This window comes from Protomyctophum parallelum (assembly GCF_964188405.1).
Source record: "Protomyctophum parallelum genome assembly, chromosome: 6".
NCBI classification, from domain to species: Eukaryota; Metazoa; Chordata; class Actinopteri; order Myctophiformes; family Myctophidae; genus Protomyctophum; species Protomyctophum parallelum.
In genome coordinates, this window is record NC_139701.1 from 13,793,730 (window position 1) to 13,813,236 (window position 19,507).

Sequence of the window (19,507 nt, forward strand, 5' to 3'; positions counted from 1 at the left end):
GGGTGAGCCAGAAACTAGCAGCCAGGACCCAGGAGAATGAGACTAGCAGGACACTGCCAAAGACACCAAGAGCTGCCAGCCAGCAAACTGGTGCTGTGGGAACCAACACACGGGCACCGGTCACGACGACGTCCCAAATGAACATGTGTATGTACTCAAGAACGACGCAGGAGCACCAAGGAGCACCGCAAAGCACCAATGAGCTGGCCAGATGTGTGGAGAACCGGGATGACTGGAAGCAACGATGGAGGGCTCGTCTGAGGACGACCTAGAGAGAGATCGTGGCAGGTTGGCGGTCAGTGGCAGGTTGGCGGTCAGTGGCAGGTTGCAGGTCAGTGGCACCTGGAAAATGTGGGCACCGTAAAAACTGTTCAGCTCTGAAGTTGTTAATCAGAGCAGTGGTCAGTCCTCCCCACATCTCAGGTGGCCACTCCTGATTACCACTGAAGTGTGAGGGAAAACAAGAGCAAAGCCCAAGGCATCTTCAACTCAACTTGATTGGTGGCACGCATGCACGCACCCACACGCACACACACACACACACACACGTTATTTAATTAACCCAGGCCTTATTAGAGGCAATTAAAAAAATTAAAAAAAAGGTTGAAACATTGCAATAACACCAATTAAATATCACATGGTTCAATGCCTTGGCAAGTTTAGCTGATGTTATCGTTTGTTTATTTGACAAGACTGTCAATAACATAACAACAATTAGAGCTTGTAACTAAAAGTCGTATAACTCCATTAGTCCATTGGAACAGATTTTACTATTAAGCATTAATGTTGAGCTACAGTCCACCATTTGATGAGATTTAGCCTCTCAGAAGCAAAACTTAGAATATGTTTGTCATCATTGGATGAGATTTTGTCCACAATTCCATGATGTACTGATGTGCTACCATAGTGATAACAGGCAAACCTTGATCAAAAATCACAATTCTTCTACATTCTCCAATTGTGTAACAATAATTTAACTCTCCATTTGGCTTCATTTTACACTCTCAAGAGTTAAAGATCAATAAAGGTTTACCAACTGCTGCTTTTAACAATAACTGAATTGGTCCATTTGGTTTAATTTTACGCTCTCAAGAGTTAAAATACAAGGATCCATTTGGTTTACAAACTCTTTAATAGGGATGTTAATAGTTCATTGATTAATCGTAAGCCGTTAAGAGAATCTTCAATTAAACTGTTAACAATGAATTCTGCGGTTCTATCATTGGGCGGTTTTCTGTGAATGTAATGCTGTGCACAGTCTGCACACGCGTGGCCGAGGCACACACACATGTGGGCGGTTAAAAAAATAAGTCTTGTGTCTGCATTTGATTTGACAGACAAGACAGTGTACTTTACATTTAATTTTATTCCTCATACAATTACAATTTACAATTTAGGCATTTAGCAGACGCTCTTAATCCAGAGCGATTTACAATAATCAAGAACAAAAGCAATACAAAGATGCCATTGCCTGGCCCTGTATCTCAAATGGTAAAAAAAAAGAAAATAAATTAAAAGGTATATTCAGTAATTTCACTTAATTCAAATATCACTTTTTTTTTGTTTTGTTGTGATAATCCTCCCTACTATAGTGTGCGCTGACCATAAGGAGTTCCTCTCTGTCCCCCAGTTAACCCCTGGGGGTAAAAGAAATACCTTAGGTTTCGTTTTTGGGCAGGTGGCCCAGCCTTCATCCAAACAGGATAGAGAGGGGCCTTCCCCCGTAGTGCCGTGCACATCTTGTTACCGGGGCAGACCGGGGGTTTTTCCAAAACACTGAATGCTCCTTTAAGGAATAATATGCCGTTTGTATTATTTCTGTCTATCAGCAAATTGTAGATTTTTATGTTAGACACTGAGGGAAATAAAGATTCTCAGACAAAAACAAAATTATCAACTAACCGGTTAACCGATCGATACGGTTACCCATCATTTAGCTGAGGACCACCTGGAACCACCTCCAAGGACCACTGGTGGTCCCTGGACCACTAGTTGAAAACCACTGCTTTAATCCATTTTGACCTGAGATCAGATTCTAAAAATGTCTTCTACATCCTGACAGTATTCTGAGAAAGCTATGTTTCTATGTCAGTCGATTTTTCAAAAATAGCAGACCCACAATCTGCTATTTTTCAATAGCTAAAGCATATCATAATGCTAACACCAAAATGGGTTAAATTGATCCACTGTACTTAACGGCAAGGTGGTCTGAGAGTCCGTAAATCTGAAAGTTGACAGTGGTTCACAATTTACACCAAGTTGGGTAATAATTCAGTCTGTGAAGTCAGTCACTGAGGCGTTCATCTTCTGGTCCAGTGAATTAAGGCCCATATCTAGAACTTCTTTCCTTTATGCAGCTTGTTCCAGCGCCACATGTTCTCCTTCCTCAGAACTTTCCAGTATTCCCTTGTGTCTGGCTCCAGCTCGTGCAGTTTCTTAGGAGGTCCCAAGTGTATTTGGAAAAGCCTGGGGAGGAAGACAATAGAAGGGGAAGTCAGATAACGTACAGTAAAACTAATCAACGGGAGGTGTATTTAGCCCATTTAGGCCTGACGTCGAAATTAAAACAAAAAAGTCCTAAATCCTGACAGTTTTCTGAAATACTCATATTTCTATGTCAGCTGTGGTGTTCAATATTTCATGTCAAGGACCCCCAGAATTATGTGTATTTGGCCGCCAACCCCACTTTGAAAATATGTTGTTCCAGGGACCCCCCAGAAACAAAGATTTTAGTTAAAAACGCTCACTCTGAAAGAATATACATTCAAAGATTTGTGCCATATGTTCACGATTTTTCAAAAATACCAGACTTATCCTTAGTTAAAGTTAAAGTTTATTTGAAAAACAGCATTGCATAACAATATGAATTATGATGTTTATTACATTTTGAGACACAAGAGCCACACTACAAGCTTGTAGCGCGTGCTATGAGCTTGTAGATCTGCTATTTTTCAATATAAAATAATGCTTAAAACACCAAAAGGGGTTCCCGACCCAGAATGGGTTAGGGATAGAGGTCAAGTGGGCACCTTGGACATCTGGGCACCTCAATGTAAAATTGTAAATATTTGAAAGTAAAGTATACATGATGTGAACATGCAAAACTTTAAAAAAAAGATTAAAAATACTTAAACGGCAACGCCGATTAGCGCCGTTTCGCACACGATTCCGTGGTCTCCTAAAGCTGTTTTATGCATCTTTGAAACATCTCACCAACAATCAAGCGACCGTGCAGGTCTCCGTGAACAGACAGTAGGTAAAGCTGCATCCTATGGAGAGTGGAAAAACCTACGAGGGACCCTAGGGTACCGCCGTCCAAAATTCAGAAAAGGTAACCGAGGGTCCCAAAAGGGGCTAGTGGACTCCTAATATGCCATAGGCTCCTAGTAAATCAGTGTCATACATATTCTTGACATTCATTAATTGGGTCTTATCTCTTATGATCATAATATAAACATTATATTATGTAAAAAATTAAATCAAAAATGTGCCACACGGACAGGACCAAGTCTTTGCCACGGAGACATAGACATTTGTCCATGTATGGACACATTGATGACCCTTGATTGCACCTCTATAGATAGCATAGAAAGAGCATACGATTTGATATAGAGAACATATTCTTACCACTCTGGGTATTCCTCCGGGGGCTTCAACTGAGGGTCTTCTCCGGTCTTAAATATGTTTACTCCACAAGCATAAGATGTGAGCCTCACAGGGTCTTTACACACCTCTGGTCCTGTCTCTTCTTCTTTGACCATGTTGCCTTTCTTTTTGATCACTGCAGAGAGGGGGAGAGAAAAAAACCCCGATATCAGCCAGTGTATATGGAAAGCAAATGGTGGGTTATGCATTGCACCCCCCCCCCCCCCCCATCATCATAGATGCATTTAATCAATTGCGACATTTGCATCATCACTCGATCAAATACATTCATGAATCATGATATATACTGTAATTATATAGTCTTGCTCCAAGGGTGCTCAACAAGGATTTCGTCAATAATGATATTGGCCACCAATCCAAATTCCAAAAGAGATTCGGACATTAATGAATGATCATGGTGGATAAAATGCACACAATACATGTTGTCTATTCTTGTTTGTGGCAATAGTTTGAGTAAGCCATTTCGAGCATGTTTTTCACTAGCCCCTCTCGGAACCCCCTGGGTCAGCCCAATCCGAACCCTTCAGTACCATTGGGTTCTGCTTGTAGGGCTAGTTTTTCACCAGTTTCAAACAACGAGAGCCAAGAGAACATCCATAAAACAATGTCCTTACCAACTTTCTTCGCGTATCCACATGCCTGAATTCTGCATACTCTGCTCATACAAAACCCCGTTGCTGTGTTGGTTGTTTGCAACGCTGTCCGAAATAAACGGTTGTACGCCGACATTGTTACTGTAACGCCTAACAAAATACACAGATAGCATGCGTTAGTTTGCCTTTGACATTCATGGTTTTTACACTTCCTGGTCCTTTATTCCTCTTCGTCGTTATTGTTAAATGCCACTTGTGTCTGATATTGTGTTTGCTGCCCCCTCTGGGTGGGTGGGCCCACTGCAACCTGACTACAACCACAACCAACCCAGTGGGTTCTGGGTTGGGGGGACCTACTGTGTATATAACTCTATGCATACAACAACTTAGGTCTGAGAAAGGCTCTGCGCATGTATAGAACTGGTGTCCGGTAAGAACTTAACCGAGATGTCTAAATCCTCGGACACGATATCTGAGTTGTAAGGCCAAATATCCTGTCTCGCACCGTACATAAGGTGATGGAGTCTCTTACGAGGAGGGTAGTAAAATAATGCTTGCCACTCCTCTGTGGTAATAACTAGTCTACTCTAAGGTTTGACTGTAAGCTTGTCACGATGACAATGCCAGTCCATATATGGCATATATTCTACACTGACCTGATGCACTATATGTCTGTCGTCTCGTCTCCATATATGGAACTGTCGTGAGAGGGATTGAGAGCCTTCGTTGCAGTGGCATATCATGCATATGCCCATTTCCTGTTTGGTTAATTTTCCAATAGCTTTACTGATCTGTGGCCCATTTTCCAACAAAATAACGTAAGTTCTCGAACTGGTTCCGTTCTAGACTCTTGGTGCTTCCACATGAATATTCGTGCGGCCATTCTTTGGTTCCAGTTATGAACCAACTTTAAGGGTCCTGATCTTGATTCAGCATCTGTCAGCAGGGAGTGTTGGGCGGGAGGAGATAAGGACAAAGGTTCTTGTCGAATATAGCAGATCTACAAGAATCAGTATTGACATGTACTGGTATATCCTTTTCTCCGGTTAAATATTTAAAAAAGACAAACCTTTCCACTTTTCTATATACTCTTCCATTGCTGGGCAACATATATTATAGAGGATGAAATGCATGCTTTATTAAATATTAACTAAGCCTTAGTTCACATTATTTAATACATTATTTAATGCATTTCATCTTAGTTACTAAGGTAATATTAAAAGAAAACATAGTCAAAAATGAGACAGTGACACTTTATTAGCAAGACAGTCTAGCACAGGGTCCAGTGCTAACTTCAATGTATACACCGTGCCATACAGGTTACATTACTGTAGCCATGATGTGTGTGTCCATTGTTATTTGTGAGGGAACAGTTTCCTGTAGCGTCCAGAGGCGGCCACACCGATGAGCACCGTGACCATGGCCCAGCCTTCTTCATCTTCAAGGATATCCACCTCCTGCACCGTAGCCTCCTTATACAGCCAACTGTACACGCACACACGCAGACACACGCAGACAAACGCACACACACACACACATGTTTAACAACATGTTATGTCCATAAAAGAGAGCATACTGTATGAGGACACAAATATTAATTAAAGGTGCAGTTACAGGTCATATTCACAAAATCATGGCATGTGTCGCATATCACTCGGTAGTATGGGTATAAGTACTCAGTACTCTAGTAACACCCTCAATTTTAGCAGAGAACATTTATTTAATTTTACCTTCACTATGAGTTCCACTATTCTATCATGAGGTGCTATGTGCATCCCTTTGTAAGTTTGTATGCATAGCAGCCCTTCAAGATGCAAGACAGTGTTTCTGTGGTGTGTTGCAACTGGCAAACAATGGGAACACATGCGCGCACGCACACACGCATACACACGTACACGTACACATACACGTACACACGCACACACACACACACACACACACACACACACACACACACACACACACACACACACACACACACACACACACACACACACACACACACACACACACACACACACACACACACACACACACACACACACACACACACACACACCTTTTGTTGTGAGTGAACTTCAAACCCCAACATCTTCAATAACCTACGCCCCATCTCCAACCTGCCATTCCTTGCAAAAATTCTGGAAAAAACAGTTGCTTCACAGATCCAAGCTCACCTCACCAACAATAACCTCTATGAACAGTTCCAGTCTGGTTTTCGCCCCCGTCACAGCACAGAAACAGCCCTCCTCAAAATCACCAATGACCTCCTGATTGCTGCTGACTCTGGACTAGTATCCATCCTCATCCTCCTGGATCTGAGCGCAGCTTTTGACACCATTTCACACTCCACCCTCCTCGAGCGACTAGCATCAATTGGTATATCCAACACACCCCTAGACTTGTTTCACTCATACCTCTCTGGCCGTACTCAGTTCATTCAGCTCAAATCATTCACTTCCCATCCCTCCCCCATCTCCTCCGGTGTCCCCCAGGGCTCTGTACTTGGCCCTATCCTATTTATCGTTTATCACCTCCCCCTTGGACAGATTTTCCGCAAATACAACATCCACTGTTACGCGGACGACACCCAGCTCTATGTCTCCTCCAAACCCTCTTCCACCTTCCCACCCTCCTCCCTCTGTACCTGTTTGCAGGAAATCAAGTCCTGGTTCACCTCCAATTTCCTCAAACTCAACAGTGATAAAACCGAGGTAGTCCTCATTGGTTCCAAATCCACACTCACCAAGCAACCCAGTTTCACTCTCACCATTGACAACTCCTCGGTTTCCCCCTCCCCTCAGGTAAAGAGTCTGGGTGTCGTCCTCGACAGTACCCTATCATTCCACACCCACATCAACACCACCATCCGATCCGCCTACTTCCACCTCAGAAACATCAACCGCCTCCGCCCGTCCCTAACTCCCCACAGTGCCGCTATCCTGGTTCACTCTCTTGTCACTTCCCGCCTGGACTACTGTAATTCCCTTCTCTTTGGTCTCCCCCACAAACTCCTCCATAACTCCAACTAGTCCAGAACGCTGCTGCCCGTATTGTCACCAGAACCCCTGTCATCAGTCACATCACCCCTGTCTTACACCAACTCCACTGGCTCCCCATCAAATACCGTATCGACTACAAGATCCTCCTCCACACATTCAAGGCCATCCATAACCTCGCCCCCCCATACCTGTCTGACCTTGTCCACGTCAATATCCCCACCCGGTCTCTCAGGTCTGCCTCCTCCCTCACCCTGAAAGTCCTCCCAGCCCGTCTCTCCACCATGGGCTCAAGAGCCTTCAGCCACTCTGCCCCTCACCTCTGGAACTCCCTCCCCCCTGACATCAGAAACATGGACTCTATCACCATATTTCAAACTCACCTCAAAACCCACCTGTTTAGGCAGGCCTATGACTCTGTGTGACGTTCTGCTGCAAGCTGTGCCCTAGTTAAAAAAAATGTCTCTGCTTTTAACTGTGTTCTTGTACTGCTTTTAATCTGTACGGCGACCTTGAGTGCCCTGAAAGGCGCCTTATAAATAAAATGTATTATTATTATTATTATAGTATGTATGTCGGGCTAAGAATGGTGATCCCCTATTGGCTGTTGATAGTGACGTAACTAAGGTACGTTTCAAGGTTGGTATGAGGTCAATAACGGGTCCAAAGCATTTAGAACAGCAGTTGCAATAGACATTAGTTAGTAGCAGTACTTGCATGCTCTGCTTGCGCACAAGTCGGCCATGTATGGCCTACTTGTGTGCAAGGCGCAAGTTGGCACCTCGACAGAGTGCATTTCTAGTTTTTGTAGGCGAACGCCTGACCACATTCAACCCAGAAAGAAACACATTGGCAGACGGACACACACAGCCTCACCCTTCAACCCAGACAGAAACACATTGGCAGTGGTAATAGTGGTAAGGATAAATCTATCTGATAGCATCGGGGTCATTTGACGATGACATCTACACAGGGCTCACCTTAACTGGGGTGTGCTGAGGTCAACTTTCAGCTCCAGAACTTGTTTTCCAGTGGCTTTGACTATTTCCTCCTCGATGGTTCTCTTCAGTTCATCGAGGCCCTGCTCTTTCAAGGCGGATATGGGCAGAACACTGGCTTCTGTAGGCTGGTAGCTAACAGGAACAACACAATATTATTTATATATAATAATATATAATAATTCATAATAATTCATTCATACATTGGGAGGTGAAGCGGCAAACAGTCGACGCCAGCGTCCTCAGTTCCCAAATCCCCCAAATTCGCTAGCCCCTCCTATGCACAGCTTTGTGTGTGTGTTTGTACCACGGAATGTGATGATTTGATTGGCTGAGCACGGAATGTGATATATGATTTTGTATGATTTCTTTTACATACAATTACACACTGCATTCATGTCTCATAAGTTTGTATATACAATAGTAGCAGTTAAATCTACAATGAATGTGGCAGCCAACGTGGGAGCCCCTCACTTCACACAAGTGTGATTTAGTTACTTGCCAAGCAGAGCACGCAAGTACTGCGATCGGCTGGGTATGTATTCCAGTGTTGTCCACCGTATGTCGGTGTTGTCCACCGGCCAATAAGGGACCACCATTCTTGATGACGTAATTAAAGGTACATTTGGGGTGCGTTTGGAAATTGCGCACTGAGCGCACTGTGCAATGCAAACTAATAGGGTGTGCTCCGGTGCGGTATTTTCGAACGCGCCCTTGGTGATCGGCTGGGTATGTACAGTATGTATGTCGGGCTAAGAATGGTGATCCCCTATTGGCTGTTGATAGTGACGTAACTAAGGTACGTTTCAAGGTTGGTATGAGGTCAATAACGGGTCCAAAGCATTTAGAACAGCAGTTGCAATAGACATTAGTTAGTAGCAGTACTTGCACGCTCTGCTTGCGCACAAGTCGGCCATGTATGGCCTACTTGTGTGCAAGGCGCAAGTTGGCACCTCGACAGAGTGCATTTCTAGTTTTTGTAGGCGAACGCCTGACCACATTCAACCCAGAAAGAAACACATTGGCGGACAGACACACACAGCCTCACCCTTCAACACAGAAAGAAACACATTGGCAGACGGACACACACAGCCTCACCCTTCAACACAGAAAGAAACACATTGGCAGACGGACACACACAGCCTCACCCTTCAACACAGAAAGAAACACATTGGCAGACGGACACACAACAGCCTCACCCTTCAATCAGGTCCACTTTGTTGTGGACCTCGACCATGGAGCTCATCAGCCTCTCAGGGACCTGCAGTCTCTTCAGGACGTTCAGAACGTCGGCCTTCTGGTTGGCCGTCTCCGGGTGGCTGATGTCCCGCACGTGAATGATGAGGTCCTGGAATAAGAAGCAAGGAGAGACGCATGTTTTGAGCAGAGACAGAGGCGTAATTTCGGAAAGAAATACAGGTTAACATAGCTCCTTTTCTAAAATAGGAAAAATAGTGGATCTACAAGCTCTCAATGCATCGCTTGAGCTTGTAGATTAACTATTTTCACTATTTGTTCAGTGGGAAAAAGAGGAAAATGTTTAAAAGTGTTTGCCTATAATGAATGACATTCCCAAAACAGGAATGTCACGTTGAAAGTGGTTAATAAATGAATGGTCGCGTTGCAATACATCTAAATTATAACAGGTGTCACACGTAGATGGACAAGCATCGATTGCGAATCGATGAAGTCGGATTAATCTGCAAAAACAATTTGGGGACAATATACATAAAATAACTGAATGTGAGGTTAAATATGAACAAAATTTCAGGATTCAAAGAACCATAGTTACATACGAAACTTTCGTACATACGTACAATTTCATCCCTGCTGACCACCAGAGGCTGCACGGAATATCCCTTGGAAGTGCTCATGCGCGAAGGGATATTCCGTGCTTCAAGCACCGCCTCTGGTGGTCATTCGGGATTCACTTCATGCCGCGCTATGAGCTTGTAGATCTGCAATTTTTTGAAAAGTTTTAAGCGTAATCTTTAACTAAAATCTTTGCTCCTTGGGGTCCATGGAACAAAAAAATTTGACAGTAGGGGGTCGGCCAGCCAAATAATGAATACGTTTTTGAAAAAGTTTGAGATGTTTGATGTTTTTCAGAAAAATGGTTAGTATTTAGAAGCAAACTAACAAAGGAAATAGAGCATGCACCTCCACTCTAGCCCAGGTGCTAGACAAAAGGCAGTACAAGAGCCCAGGCCGTGGCGTAACGGTCTGGGCACCGGACTGGTAATCCAGTCGCAGTGTGCCGCGGGTTCGACTCCCGAGCCCGACACGGCCTTTACTGCATGTCATCCCCCCATCTCTCTCCCGTTTCCTGTCAGCCTACTGTCTGTCCCTTAAAAAATCAATAAAAGGCGTAAGCCGCAAAAAAAAAAAAAAAAAAGGCAGTACAAGAGAAAAAATAGAGTCTGCAACACTGGTATGAAAAACTCCACTGGTTTACTTGATTCAACGTTTCGATCCCTTAGGATCTTCTTCAGGAATAGTGTGACAGGGAATTCAAAAATCCTGTAGCCCTACATTTCCACCAAGCCCAACATTGTATTTCCTCCTTGAGGTATATTGGTATTGAAAGGGTCCAACTGCCACCTAGGGGTGGAGACATTGATGTTCTACTCCTTCAGCGTGAAACTTTTTGGATGTCAACCCTCAATACTGTTAATAAGGGCTTGAATGAGTCTTTCGACATCAGACCATTCCTATAATTGTACATTTATTATGAGTCTCTCAATCCAGTATACCTTTGAGTACATTTGTGGTGAATTTATCCCCTTTTTACTTGAAGGTTTTTAACATGACTTTAACTCTTGCAGTAGTACAGTGTGCATGCCCCACACTTTATTATGTTTAGGCACTCACCTGTTGTACTATTTGTATCTCACATGTTCTCTTCCTTATCTGTAGGTTGTCGGATGATGTACTCTGATGGAGTGCCCCTCCTGAAGAACTACTAGTCCTCATCCTCATTTGTTCTCAGCATCGGACACAATTGGTGATAATTAAAGTAATGGTCTCAGCTTCCTCACTAGGAGCTTTGGGACTTTATCCTCCTTTTTTATTTTCAACACCAAACAATTAATAAATTAGTCATCTGGAATTTCAAATTAGATTTTTGTTATCCATGACAATCTGTTTGTGTCCTATCTTGAAATCAATGTGTATTATTGTGCTTAAATATTGCATATTGTGTACACATTCTGTACCTGTTGTATTTTTGTATTTGTGTATATTTAAACCTGTCATGTTTATTATTATTATTGTGACATTGGAAACTGGCTAATTGGTTTGGGCTTAGGTGGCATGAGTCACCACCCATCGTTAGAGCCAATCAGTTGTACCCCTTCCTGTATATAGGTACACGCCCATTCCCTGTCACACTATTCCTGAAGAAGATCCTAAGGGATCGAAACGTTGAATCAAATAAACCAGTAGAGCTGAGTTTTTCATACCAGTGTTGCAGACTCTATTTTTTCTCTAGTATTTAGAAGGCCTCAGGTCTTCTAATTGTGTTAAAAAACTATATATATATATATATATATTTTTTTTAAAGCCACCCACGGAATGCTTGACGTCGTCCAGGGTGGCGGAGAAGGACTCGATGAGAGCGTGGGGCAGCTGGGAGAGGAAGCCGATGGTGTCGGCGTAGAGCACCGCCATGTGGCCGGGCAGCGTGCCCGCGTGCACCGTCACGTCCAGCGTGGCAAACAGCTGGTCCTTTGGCTGGAGGGCCCCGTCGCCCGTCAGCGCTTTGATCAGCGTCGTCTTCCCTGCAACGCACAACCGTATAGGAGTACAAGTCAGGGCTCAAAGGACATTTGAAATATGCAGTACCGTCGCCAGGCAGTATGTGCAACACGCCGAGGGGGGGGGGGGAAGACGACGACAAAATGCGCCAAGCTGATCCTCATAATTATAATCTTCTCTGCGGCTCTGCTGTTAAATAACGAGCGCCCGTGCATGCCTCGTCGTAGTTGCGTGCGTGCCCATATGGATCTGCCCAGAGCTGAAGCACTTCCTCGTCGGGTCTAGCAATTTTGGACTGACCTAAGTTTTCTGAAAAACTTCAAATATTTATATAGCTATATTTGAATACTAGTGTACATACTGTACAGAACCCCAAAAAGGGGTTCCCGTCCAGAAGGGTTAAAACACCAAAAGGTGGTTCCTGCCCAGAATGGGTTATTATGTGTTATATTTAGCACCAACATTAGGACAAATTAAAGTTACCAAACGGTGAAAGTATAGCCGATAACGGAGTACTTTTTCCCGTGCACCCCCCCTGCTCACCACAGTTGGTGTAGCCCATGACGGACACCACGGGGAACTCTTTGTGTCTGCGCTGCGAGCGCAGCAGACGTCTCTTCCTGCGCAGACGCTCCAGCGCAGTGCGGATCTTCAGCTCGCGCTCCTTCAGCAGTCGCTGCTGCACCTCCATCAGCGTCTCGCCTGGGGGAAAAAAATGTTTTCAATTAAGAAAATAAGAAAACCACCGATCTACACGTCCAATAAGTTGTGGCGACTGAGAACTTTAACCCATTTAGGCCTGACGTCGAAAAAAAATAAAAGGTTCGCTCTGAAAGAACATATATTCAAAGATTTGTGCCTCATTTTTACGATTTTTCAAAAATAGCAGACCTACAAGCTCGTAGCGCACCACTCGGTGGCGCGCTATGAGCTTGTAGATCTGCTATTTTTCAATAGCTAAAGTATAACATAATGCTTAGTTAAAGGGGTTCCCGTTCAGAATGGGTTAAAGGTATATTCAGTGATTTCACTTAATTCAAATATCACTTATTTTTTTGTTTTGTTGTGATAATCCTCCCTACTATAGAGTGTGCTGGCCATATAAGGAGTTCCTCCCTGTCCCCTGGGGGTCAAAAAACCTTAGGTTTCGTTTTTGACTCTCTATCCTGATTGGACGAAAGGCTGGGTCCCACAGCCAAAAACGAAACCTAAGGTTTTTTGAGTGAAATCACTGAATATACCTTTAATCCATGTTAACTGCAGAGAATTACCTGAGCCTCCGATGTACCTCGTGCCTCCCCCCTGCTGGTCCAAGTCGGCAAGTTCGTTTCTGAGTCGCGATCTATACCAGAAAACACACGTTAATTGCCGTCGCTACGTATACGTGCAATACGCATTAGGGCAACACGCCGACCCTCATAATAACAATTTTCTCCGCGGCTCTGCCTGTGTAATAACGAGCGACCGTGTGTTTGTCCTCACAAACGGCGAAAATAGCCGATCTGAATGAGGCAACACAGCGCTCTCGTCGGGAGGGGCGGGGGGGGGGGGGGGGGGGGCAGCACAAATATCCTACGAGTAGGGCAACCAAATGGTCAGCTATACGTCCCTGAACTTCAAACATATGACAGATGGAGATACAAGGTTTCTGGCCTAAACTACGAGTAGCGAGGCTTCTTCAAGCTTACGAATGGATTAAAGCAAAACAAAATCTCACGACTGACGATGTTTGTCCTAATGTGTGATTTGGACAAAAAGGACATTGTAACATTGCTATGCTAACAGTACGTCAGTGACATGTTGTTGTAGATCTGCTATTTTTGAAAAAAAGGTTACCTGAGCAGGGGGATCTCGGCCAGAGAGATCTGTAACTTGGCCTCCTTGGTCCGGGCGTTGCAGCGGAATATGTGCAGAACCACAGAGTACCTGTCAAACACCTTCACACCCCACGCCTCCTCAAAGTCCTTCTGCACACACACACACACACACACACACACACAAGCACGCACGCACACGCACACGCACACGCACACACAGATTCAAGTACACAGTTCTTCCTTACTTAGTTAACATGATAGGATGATAAAGGCCAGGCCAATTTTCACTCTGACTGGTTATTTGCAGAACATTATTTTCCCTCTATGGGCACAAGTTCCTGTTGCATTCTCCCAACAGCTCTGAAGACATCCTGAATGTTGAACTTATTCCCAATTTCCAGATGTTCCAGCATGTTCCAGGAGTCACTCAATGTAGACCCTTTGAGTCTAATACCGGAGACTCCGCCGGTCATCAAATGATTGGCTCAGGCATGCGACAAAAACAATAAAAATCTCCATGAAGCGTGTACTTGTAGTTGACAGAAAATAAGGCCACCCACAAGTTTTGGGTGAATTGTTCATTTAAGCCAGTAAGCTCACCTCTGTCGAGGGCGACAGGCGCTCCACGTTGACGAACACAGCCGTGATCCCGGCGGTTTGTCTGATTTTCTCTGGAAGACAGAAAAAAAAGAAGAAAAAAAAACAACTAAATAGAAGATCTACAAGCTCACATAACACATCACAAACCTAACCCGCAATACTGAATGCATGTAGATCAGCTATTTTATGTATTTTTGAATTAGGGCATTAGTGGATAATGTTTTGAAGGGCGCTAGCACCTCCTATGTCTAGCTTTTAGTGTGTGTGTGTGTGTGTGTGTGTGTGTGTGTGTGTGTGTGTGTATGTGTACAGACTTTGTCCTACACTAACATTGACAATGAATGGACAATTTTACGTCAACATTGAAGACAAAGGTGCCGAGGACACAAATTCTGATTGGCCGGAATGAGATGATGTATGATGATGTACATGATAAGAGCGCCCCTCACTTCACACGGGTGTGATTATTTTTCTCTCAGAATGACTTTTATTCCCAGACTGGCCCTGTCAAACTTACACTATATAAACCTCAAGGGACCACCGGTCCTTGAGGGCGTTCCAGGTGTTTATAGATTATAGATCTTTAACTCTCGAGTGTAAAGAAGTGTGTGCATGTACTTTACACTCTCAAGAGTTACATTATTGTTAAACATCTGCATTACTTAATTTACAAGAAGTCTACACAATTAGAGAATGTAGAAGAATTGTTATTTTGATCAACGTTTGCCCGTTATCTCTCTTATGGTACCAACATCAATACAGCATGGACTTGTGGACAAAATCTAATCCAACGTCAACAAAATATTCGAAGTCTTTGGGTCTGCGAGGCTAAATGTCATCAAATGGTGGACCATGGCTCAAATGCTGAATAAATAATGGACCGATATGAAAAGGGTTGAAAACCACCGACAAGAGAGACGATGGAGAGAGGGAGTATAGAGAGACCTGTGAGTGTCTGGAAGTTGCCCTTTCCAAAGATCCTCTTCCTCTCTGGTGTCTTGGTGGAGAGGATGATCTTGTCCACAACACTCCAGTTCTCCAGGGTGTTCACCAGACCCTCTGCCTCCGCCACCATCAGCTCCGCTGAAAAACACAAGCGAACACAATGTGATTTTTTCTTTTGCTGCAAAAATGTCAAAAGAACACAGTACGTCTCCAACTGGCCTGTCTCACCTCATTAAAATGATAGTGTGTGTGTGTGTGTGTGTGTGTGTGTGTGTGTGTGTGTGTGTGTGTGTGTGTGTGTGTGTGTGTGTGTGTGTGTGTGCGCGTGTGTGTGCATATCGACAAACAAGAGATCAGACAAAGAAAATTGTGTATTCATCAAGCTGGTGTCATAACATGGCTGTCATTGTCACGTCAATGCATTCCTTTGAACTTCTGACGCTGAAGTGTTTATATAATCCTTTGGTTTGATTGAATCTGCAGCAGATTTGAAATGCAAACACATCCGAGTGACGCGTCCATGCAGCATGTGGCAAACATAAACACATTATTATTATTTTTTAAACACCCCGTCGCAGGTCAGCCAACTTGCCGATATTGCTTAATTCTTACATGCGCTGGTCATGATCAGCAGTGGAAAGAGGAAGGTGCTGGAGCAATCTGTGTTATTCTAAAACCGTTTTAATAAACATGGTTAATATGACATATAAGGTATTAGTGTTATTTCTTCATGCAGGGCATGCCAACACATTACACAGCATAAGAGAGGTGATGGAGCAATCGGTGTAAATGTATGACAGCTATCATTTCAATAAACATGGTGATGACATGGCGTTGTATAGACACTACGTGTAAGTGTAGGTTCTGCCGTAGTAGAAAGGGCTGCGACGGAGAGCAGGTTTATGTATCGAGCACTGATCCATTTCCGGTTGCCGTAGCCGACTGCGTGTATCCGTCGTTGCTTAAAGTCGCTAATAATTGGGAAGGAAATAAATGGCATCGCTACATCGCTGCTCACCTGTGGTCAGGTGCTGCTTCCCGACGCCCCACTTGACGTCAGGCTGGACTATGAAGACGCGGTGCTGACCGTCACCCAGAGGGATCTGCCGGAGGAAGAGCTCGTCCACCTCACTGTCCTCCATGTCCTCCAGATCTTCATCCTCCTCCTCCTCTCCCTCATCCTCACCACCCCTCCACCCTCTACCAGTACTCAGCTTGCAGCCAGAGAATGTCACATGCCTGCAGGCCGTGGGGAGCCGCACACTCTGCAGTCTGGTAGTGGGAACATGGTACAAGTAAAAAGATTATTAAGATATTACTTAACACACTTATTGTATATTGTAACACCCCCCCCCCCCCCCAAAAAAAAACAAAAAAAGACAACAATACAATACGCTTAACAACCTTTAATACTATAGGCCTTTGAGGGGCACTAGCCACTCCTATGTCCAGCTTTGAGGGTCTGCGTAAACACAAACATTGAAGACAAAAGTGTGGAAACACAAACATTGAAGACAAAAGTGAGGACGCAAACAAAATGTGATGATGTATGATGATATATGAAGTGCGCCCCTCACTTCACACGGGTGTGATTTTCTCATAATGTCCAATCTATTACGTTTTTTGAGGGGCGCTAGCCTCTCCCATGCCCAGTATAGTCTTATAGGAAGAAGTATGAATTGTAGAAAAATGGAAATAAGTGAAGTAAAGAAAAAGTATGTACTTTAGTATAGCTTCCAGCAGTGTGACATCTGCATGCTGAACAGTCCTGCATATAAGCATATTTATATTAAATATTGTAATATTTTATATTACCTCCCAGCACTCTGAGTGACAGCTGCATATGGAGCTGCAGTCCTGCACAGTGACCTCTGAACTGGCTTCAATACACAGATGTTCTGCAAAAAACGTCTGATCACGTGACCTCTCATCATCACAACAAACGCTCTATGAACAAGTAAATACTACTCTAAGGACATGGTTCCCTGGGTTTAGGACCCTATATCCTCAAGGGCAACAATATAACCACCCTTTATTTAGGGTCGGCTGAATGCTTATCGTCACGATGATGATGCCAGTCGTCGTCCATATCCATATATGGAGGTTCTACAGTGACCTGATGTCAGCACTTAATAGATGTCTCTGTCATGGAACTAGAGTGAGTGAGAGCCTTCGTTTATATCTGCTCACAGCGGATTGTTGACAGTCCAAAAAACACATGCTGCCCTTTTTGTTTTTCGTCGCACGACAGTGTCGCGCGGCGAACACATGGCAGATCTGCAAGCCCACAACGCGTCGCGGATGCGACGCCTTGTGGGCTTGTAGATCTGCCATGTTCTTCTTCTTTCCTGTCTTGATCTTGTTTGAGCAGCGTCTTGTCGCTGCCACCTGGTGGACGAATGGAGTATTAACAACAGCTTCAAGGATACATCATGTATGATCATGTCTCAAAGTTGACTTGTCTTTTTCCAGGACAGAGAAATGATGATGACCAGTGGTGGACACAGTGCCGCATGCACTAGTGTAGTCAACCTCAAAGTATAGCAGAGCTCCTGGTCAAAATATTAATCAACTACATGAGTCTACTAGCTGCCGACTACTAATTGAAATTTGCACAGTAAGAATTGGACTTGAGTTAAAGTACAGGCCTACTTTCTTAAAATAAATCAAATGATTATATTCAAATAAAATAAAACAACATAGAATTATATAAATAAAATAAAAATAGCTTACTTAAGTTCCCGGTTCCCTGGGGAACAGATCAACAATACTTAGTAGAGACTGGAATGGCTTCTGTCCATAAGAAATGCAGTCAGTCGATGCCTTTAAAAAGCTGCTAAAACCTCATCTTCTGCATTTTGGTTTGTAATGTTGTTTATTTCTATGCATTTGTTATTTCTATGTACTGTAGGCTATTGTTTTTGCTGCCATGTTTGTAACGTATTTTTATTGTTACTATTTTAATGTGAGGCCTATGCGTTTTGAAAGGTGCTTTATACATGTACCTTACCTTAATTACCTTACCTTGTATACAGTAGCCTATAGACCAATTATTTGTTGAGACGCACAGGTGGCTGTAATCAATTCCCAACATTTCCCCAACCCTGTTGTTTTGGGGACAACTGCTATTATTATTTTTTGTTTACACAAAACAGAAACCAAACATACTGTAGTGTAGGCCTACTATGCAGTTTGTGGGGAATGGGCCCATACAGTTCTTCCAATAATAGCCTGCATGTTCTCTGGGGACTGGGACACTAGAGTTTGCCAAACTTTTTCATCTTTTTTAAATGGCCCCTGCCCTAAACATTCCCCACTGACAGGCACCACTCGACCCCAGCCCGTAGGAGTCACTAGCACATTGACAAAGATCGCCCTCCCCTGCCCGCGGCTTCCCATCCCCGGCCCCGTATAGACGACTCTTGTTTGGTTATCTCTGCTTGTAATCTATGAATAAATCAGAGTTCTTCCTGGCTCAGGGCCCGTGATGATCCTTGGCTGAATCATTGATGAACACTGTCTGTGTGCTGTACGTTACGTATCACTCAATCTTTCCATGGCGGCTAATTAGGGTGACAACCGGTAATGCTTCGTTCACGCTGAAAGCTACAAAGATACAGGCTTTACCATTCTTTTTCGATGGAAGCCAGCAGCATGAAGTTACAAAGATACATCCGACGGATTAACCCCCACAAGGGCCCCTGGGCCAAAAATTGGTTTGGGGCCCCTATAGCGTGCGTGCGCGCAAAAACATTTGTGTGTGTTTATCATCTTTGTGACAATGAAGGGCCCCAGGAGCCCTTTTCAGGGCCTCAAACCCAGTACCGCACGGCCCAATTTCCCCCGAAGGGCCCCTGCGAGCCACGACCCCCACTGTAGCTACCAAAGTGACAGCAGCTACAAAGCTATAAAGATACAATGTTAATAATACTATGTGTATCTTTGAATCTTTATGTCTGCCAGTGTGAAAGCAGCAGAACACATTCACTAAAGGCAAAATAGAAAATGCTGTTTCTGAGTTGATTATATTGTGTTCATTTTATACGGTTTTGTTAAATAATTATTCTTATTATGTAATTTGTCAAGACTTTGTCCCTTCTCCTTTGACCCGCTTTCATACCCACAACCAAAAC

The 19,507-nt window shown here is 43.8% G+C and overlaps 2 protein-coding genes across 2 annotated transcripts; both read right to left on the bottom strand.

Annotated features, from left to right (window-relative positions):
* Positions 1-2,153: 2,153 nt before the first annotated feature.
* On the bottom strand, positions 2,154-4,475 carry mrpl54 (mitochondrial ribosomal protein L54). The gene is made up of 3 exons (XM_083767459.1): positions 4,281-4,475; positions 3,628-3,781; positions 2,154-2,466 (listed from the first exon to the last, which is right to left on the bottom strand). The coding sequence occupies exons 1-3, from the start codon at positions 4,393-4,395 to the stop codon at positions 2,334-2,336; spliced, it is 402 nt and encodes a 133-aa protein (XP_083623585.1). The 5' UTR covers positions 4,396-4,475; the 3' UTR covers positions 2,154-2,333.
* A 1,034-nt stretch (positions 4,476-5,509) lies between these two features.
* Positions 5,510-17,581, bottom strand: gtpbp6 (GTP binding protein 6 (putative)). The gene is made up of 11 exons (XM_083766555.1): positions 17,190-17,581; positions 16,393-16,646; positions 15,375-15,512; positions 14,430-14,500; positions 13,849-13,979; positions 13,284-13,354; positions 12,556-12,714; positions 11,827-12,035; positions 9,456-9,604; positions 8,239-8,391; positions 5,510-5,744 (listed from the first exon to the last, which is right to left on the bottom strand). The coding sequence occupies exons 1-11, from the start codon at positions 17,306-17,308 to the stop codon at positions 5,615-5,617; spliced, it is 1,584 nt and encodes a 527-aa protein (XP_083622681.1). The 5' UTR covers positions 17,309-17,581; the 3' UTR covers positions 5,510-5,614.
* Positions 17,582-19,507: the final 1,926 nt, after the last annotated feature.

Excerpts from the sequence above, each read along its gene's own strand:
- mrpl54 (XM_083767459.1), bottom strand. The coding sequence starts at position 4,395 with ATGTCGGCGTACAACCGTTTATTTCGGACAGCGTTGCAAACAACCAAC. Across the intron at positions 3,782-4,280 it reads TGGATACGCGAAGAAAGTTG|TGATCAAAAAGAAAGGCAAC; the intron begins GTAAGGACATTG and ends CCCTCTCTGCAG. Across the intron at positions 2,467-3,627 it reads CCGGAGGAATACCCAGAGTG|GCTTTTCCAAATACACTTGG; the intron begins GTAAGAATATGT and ends CTTCCTCCCCAG.
- gtpbp6 (XM_083766555.1), bottom strand. The coding sequence starts at position 17,308 with ATGATGAGAGGTCACGTGATCAGACGTTTTTTGCAGAACATCTGTGTA. Across the intron at positions 12,715-13,283 it reads GAGGTACATCGGAGGCTCAG|GCGAGACGCTGATGGAGGTG; the intron begins GTAATTCTCTGC and ends TTTTTCCCCCAG. Across the intron at positions 9,605-11,826 it reads TGGACGACGTCAAGCATTCC|GACCTCATCATTCACGTGCG; the intron begins GTGGGTGGCTTT and ends TTCTTATTCCAG.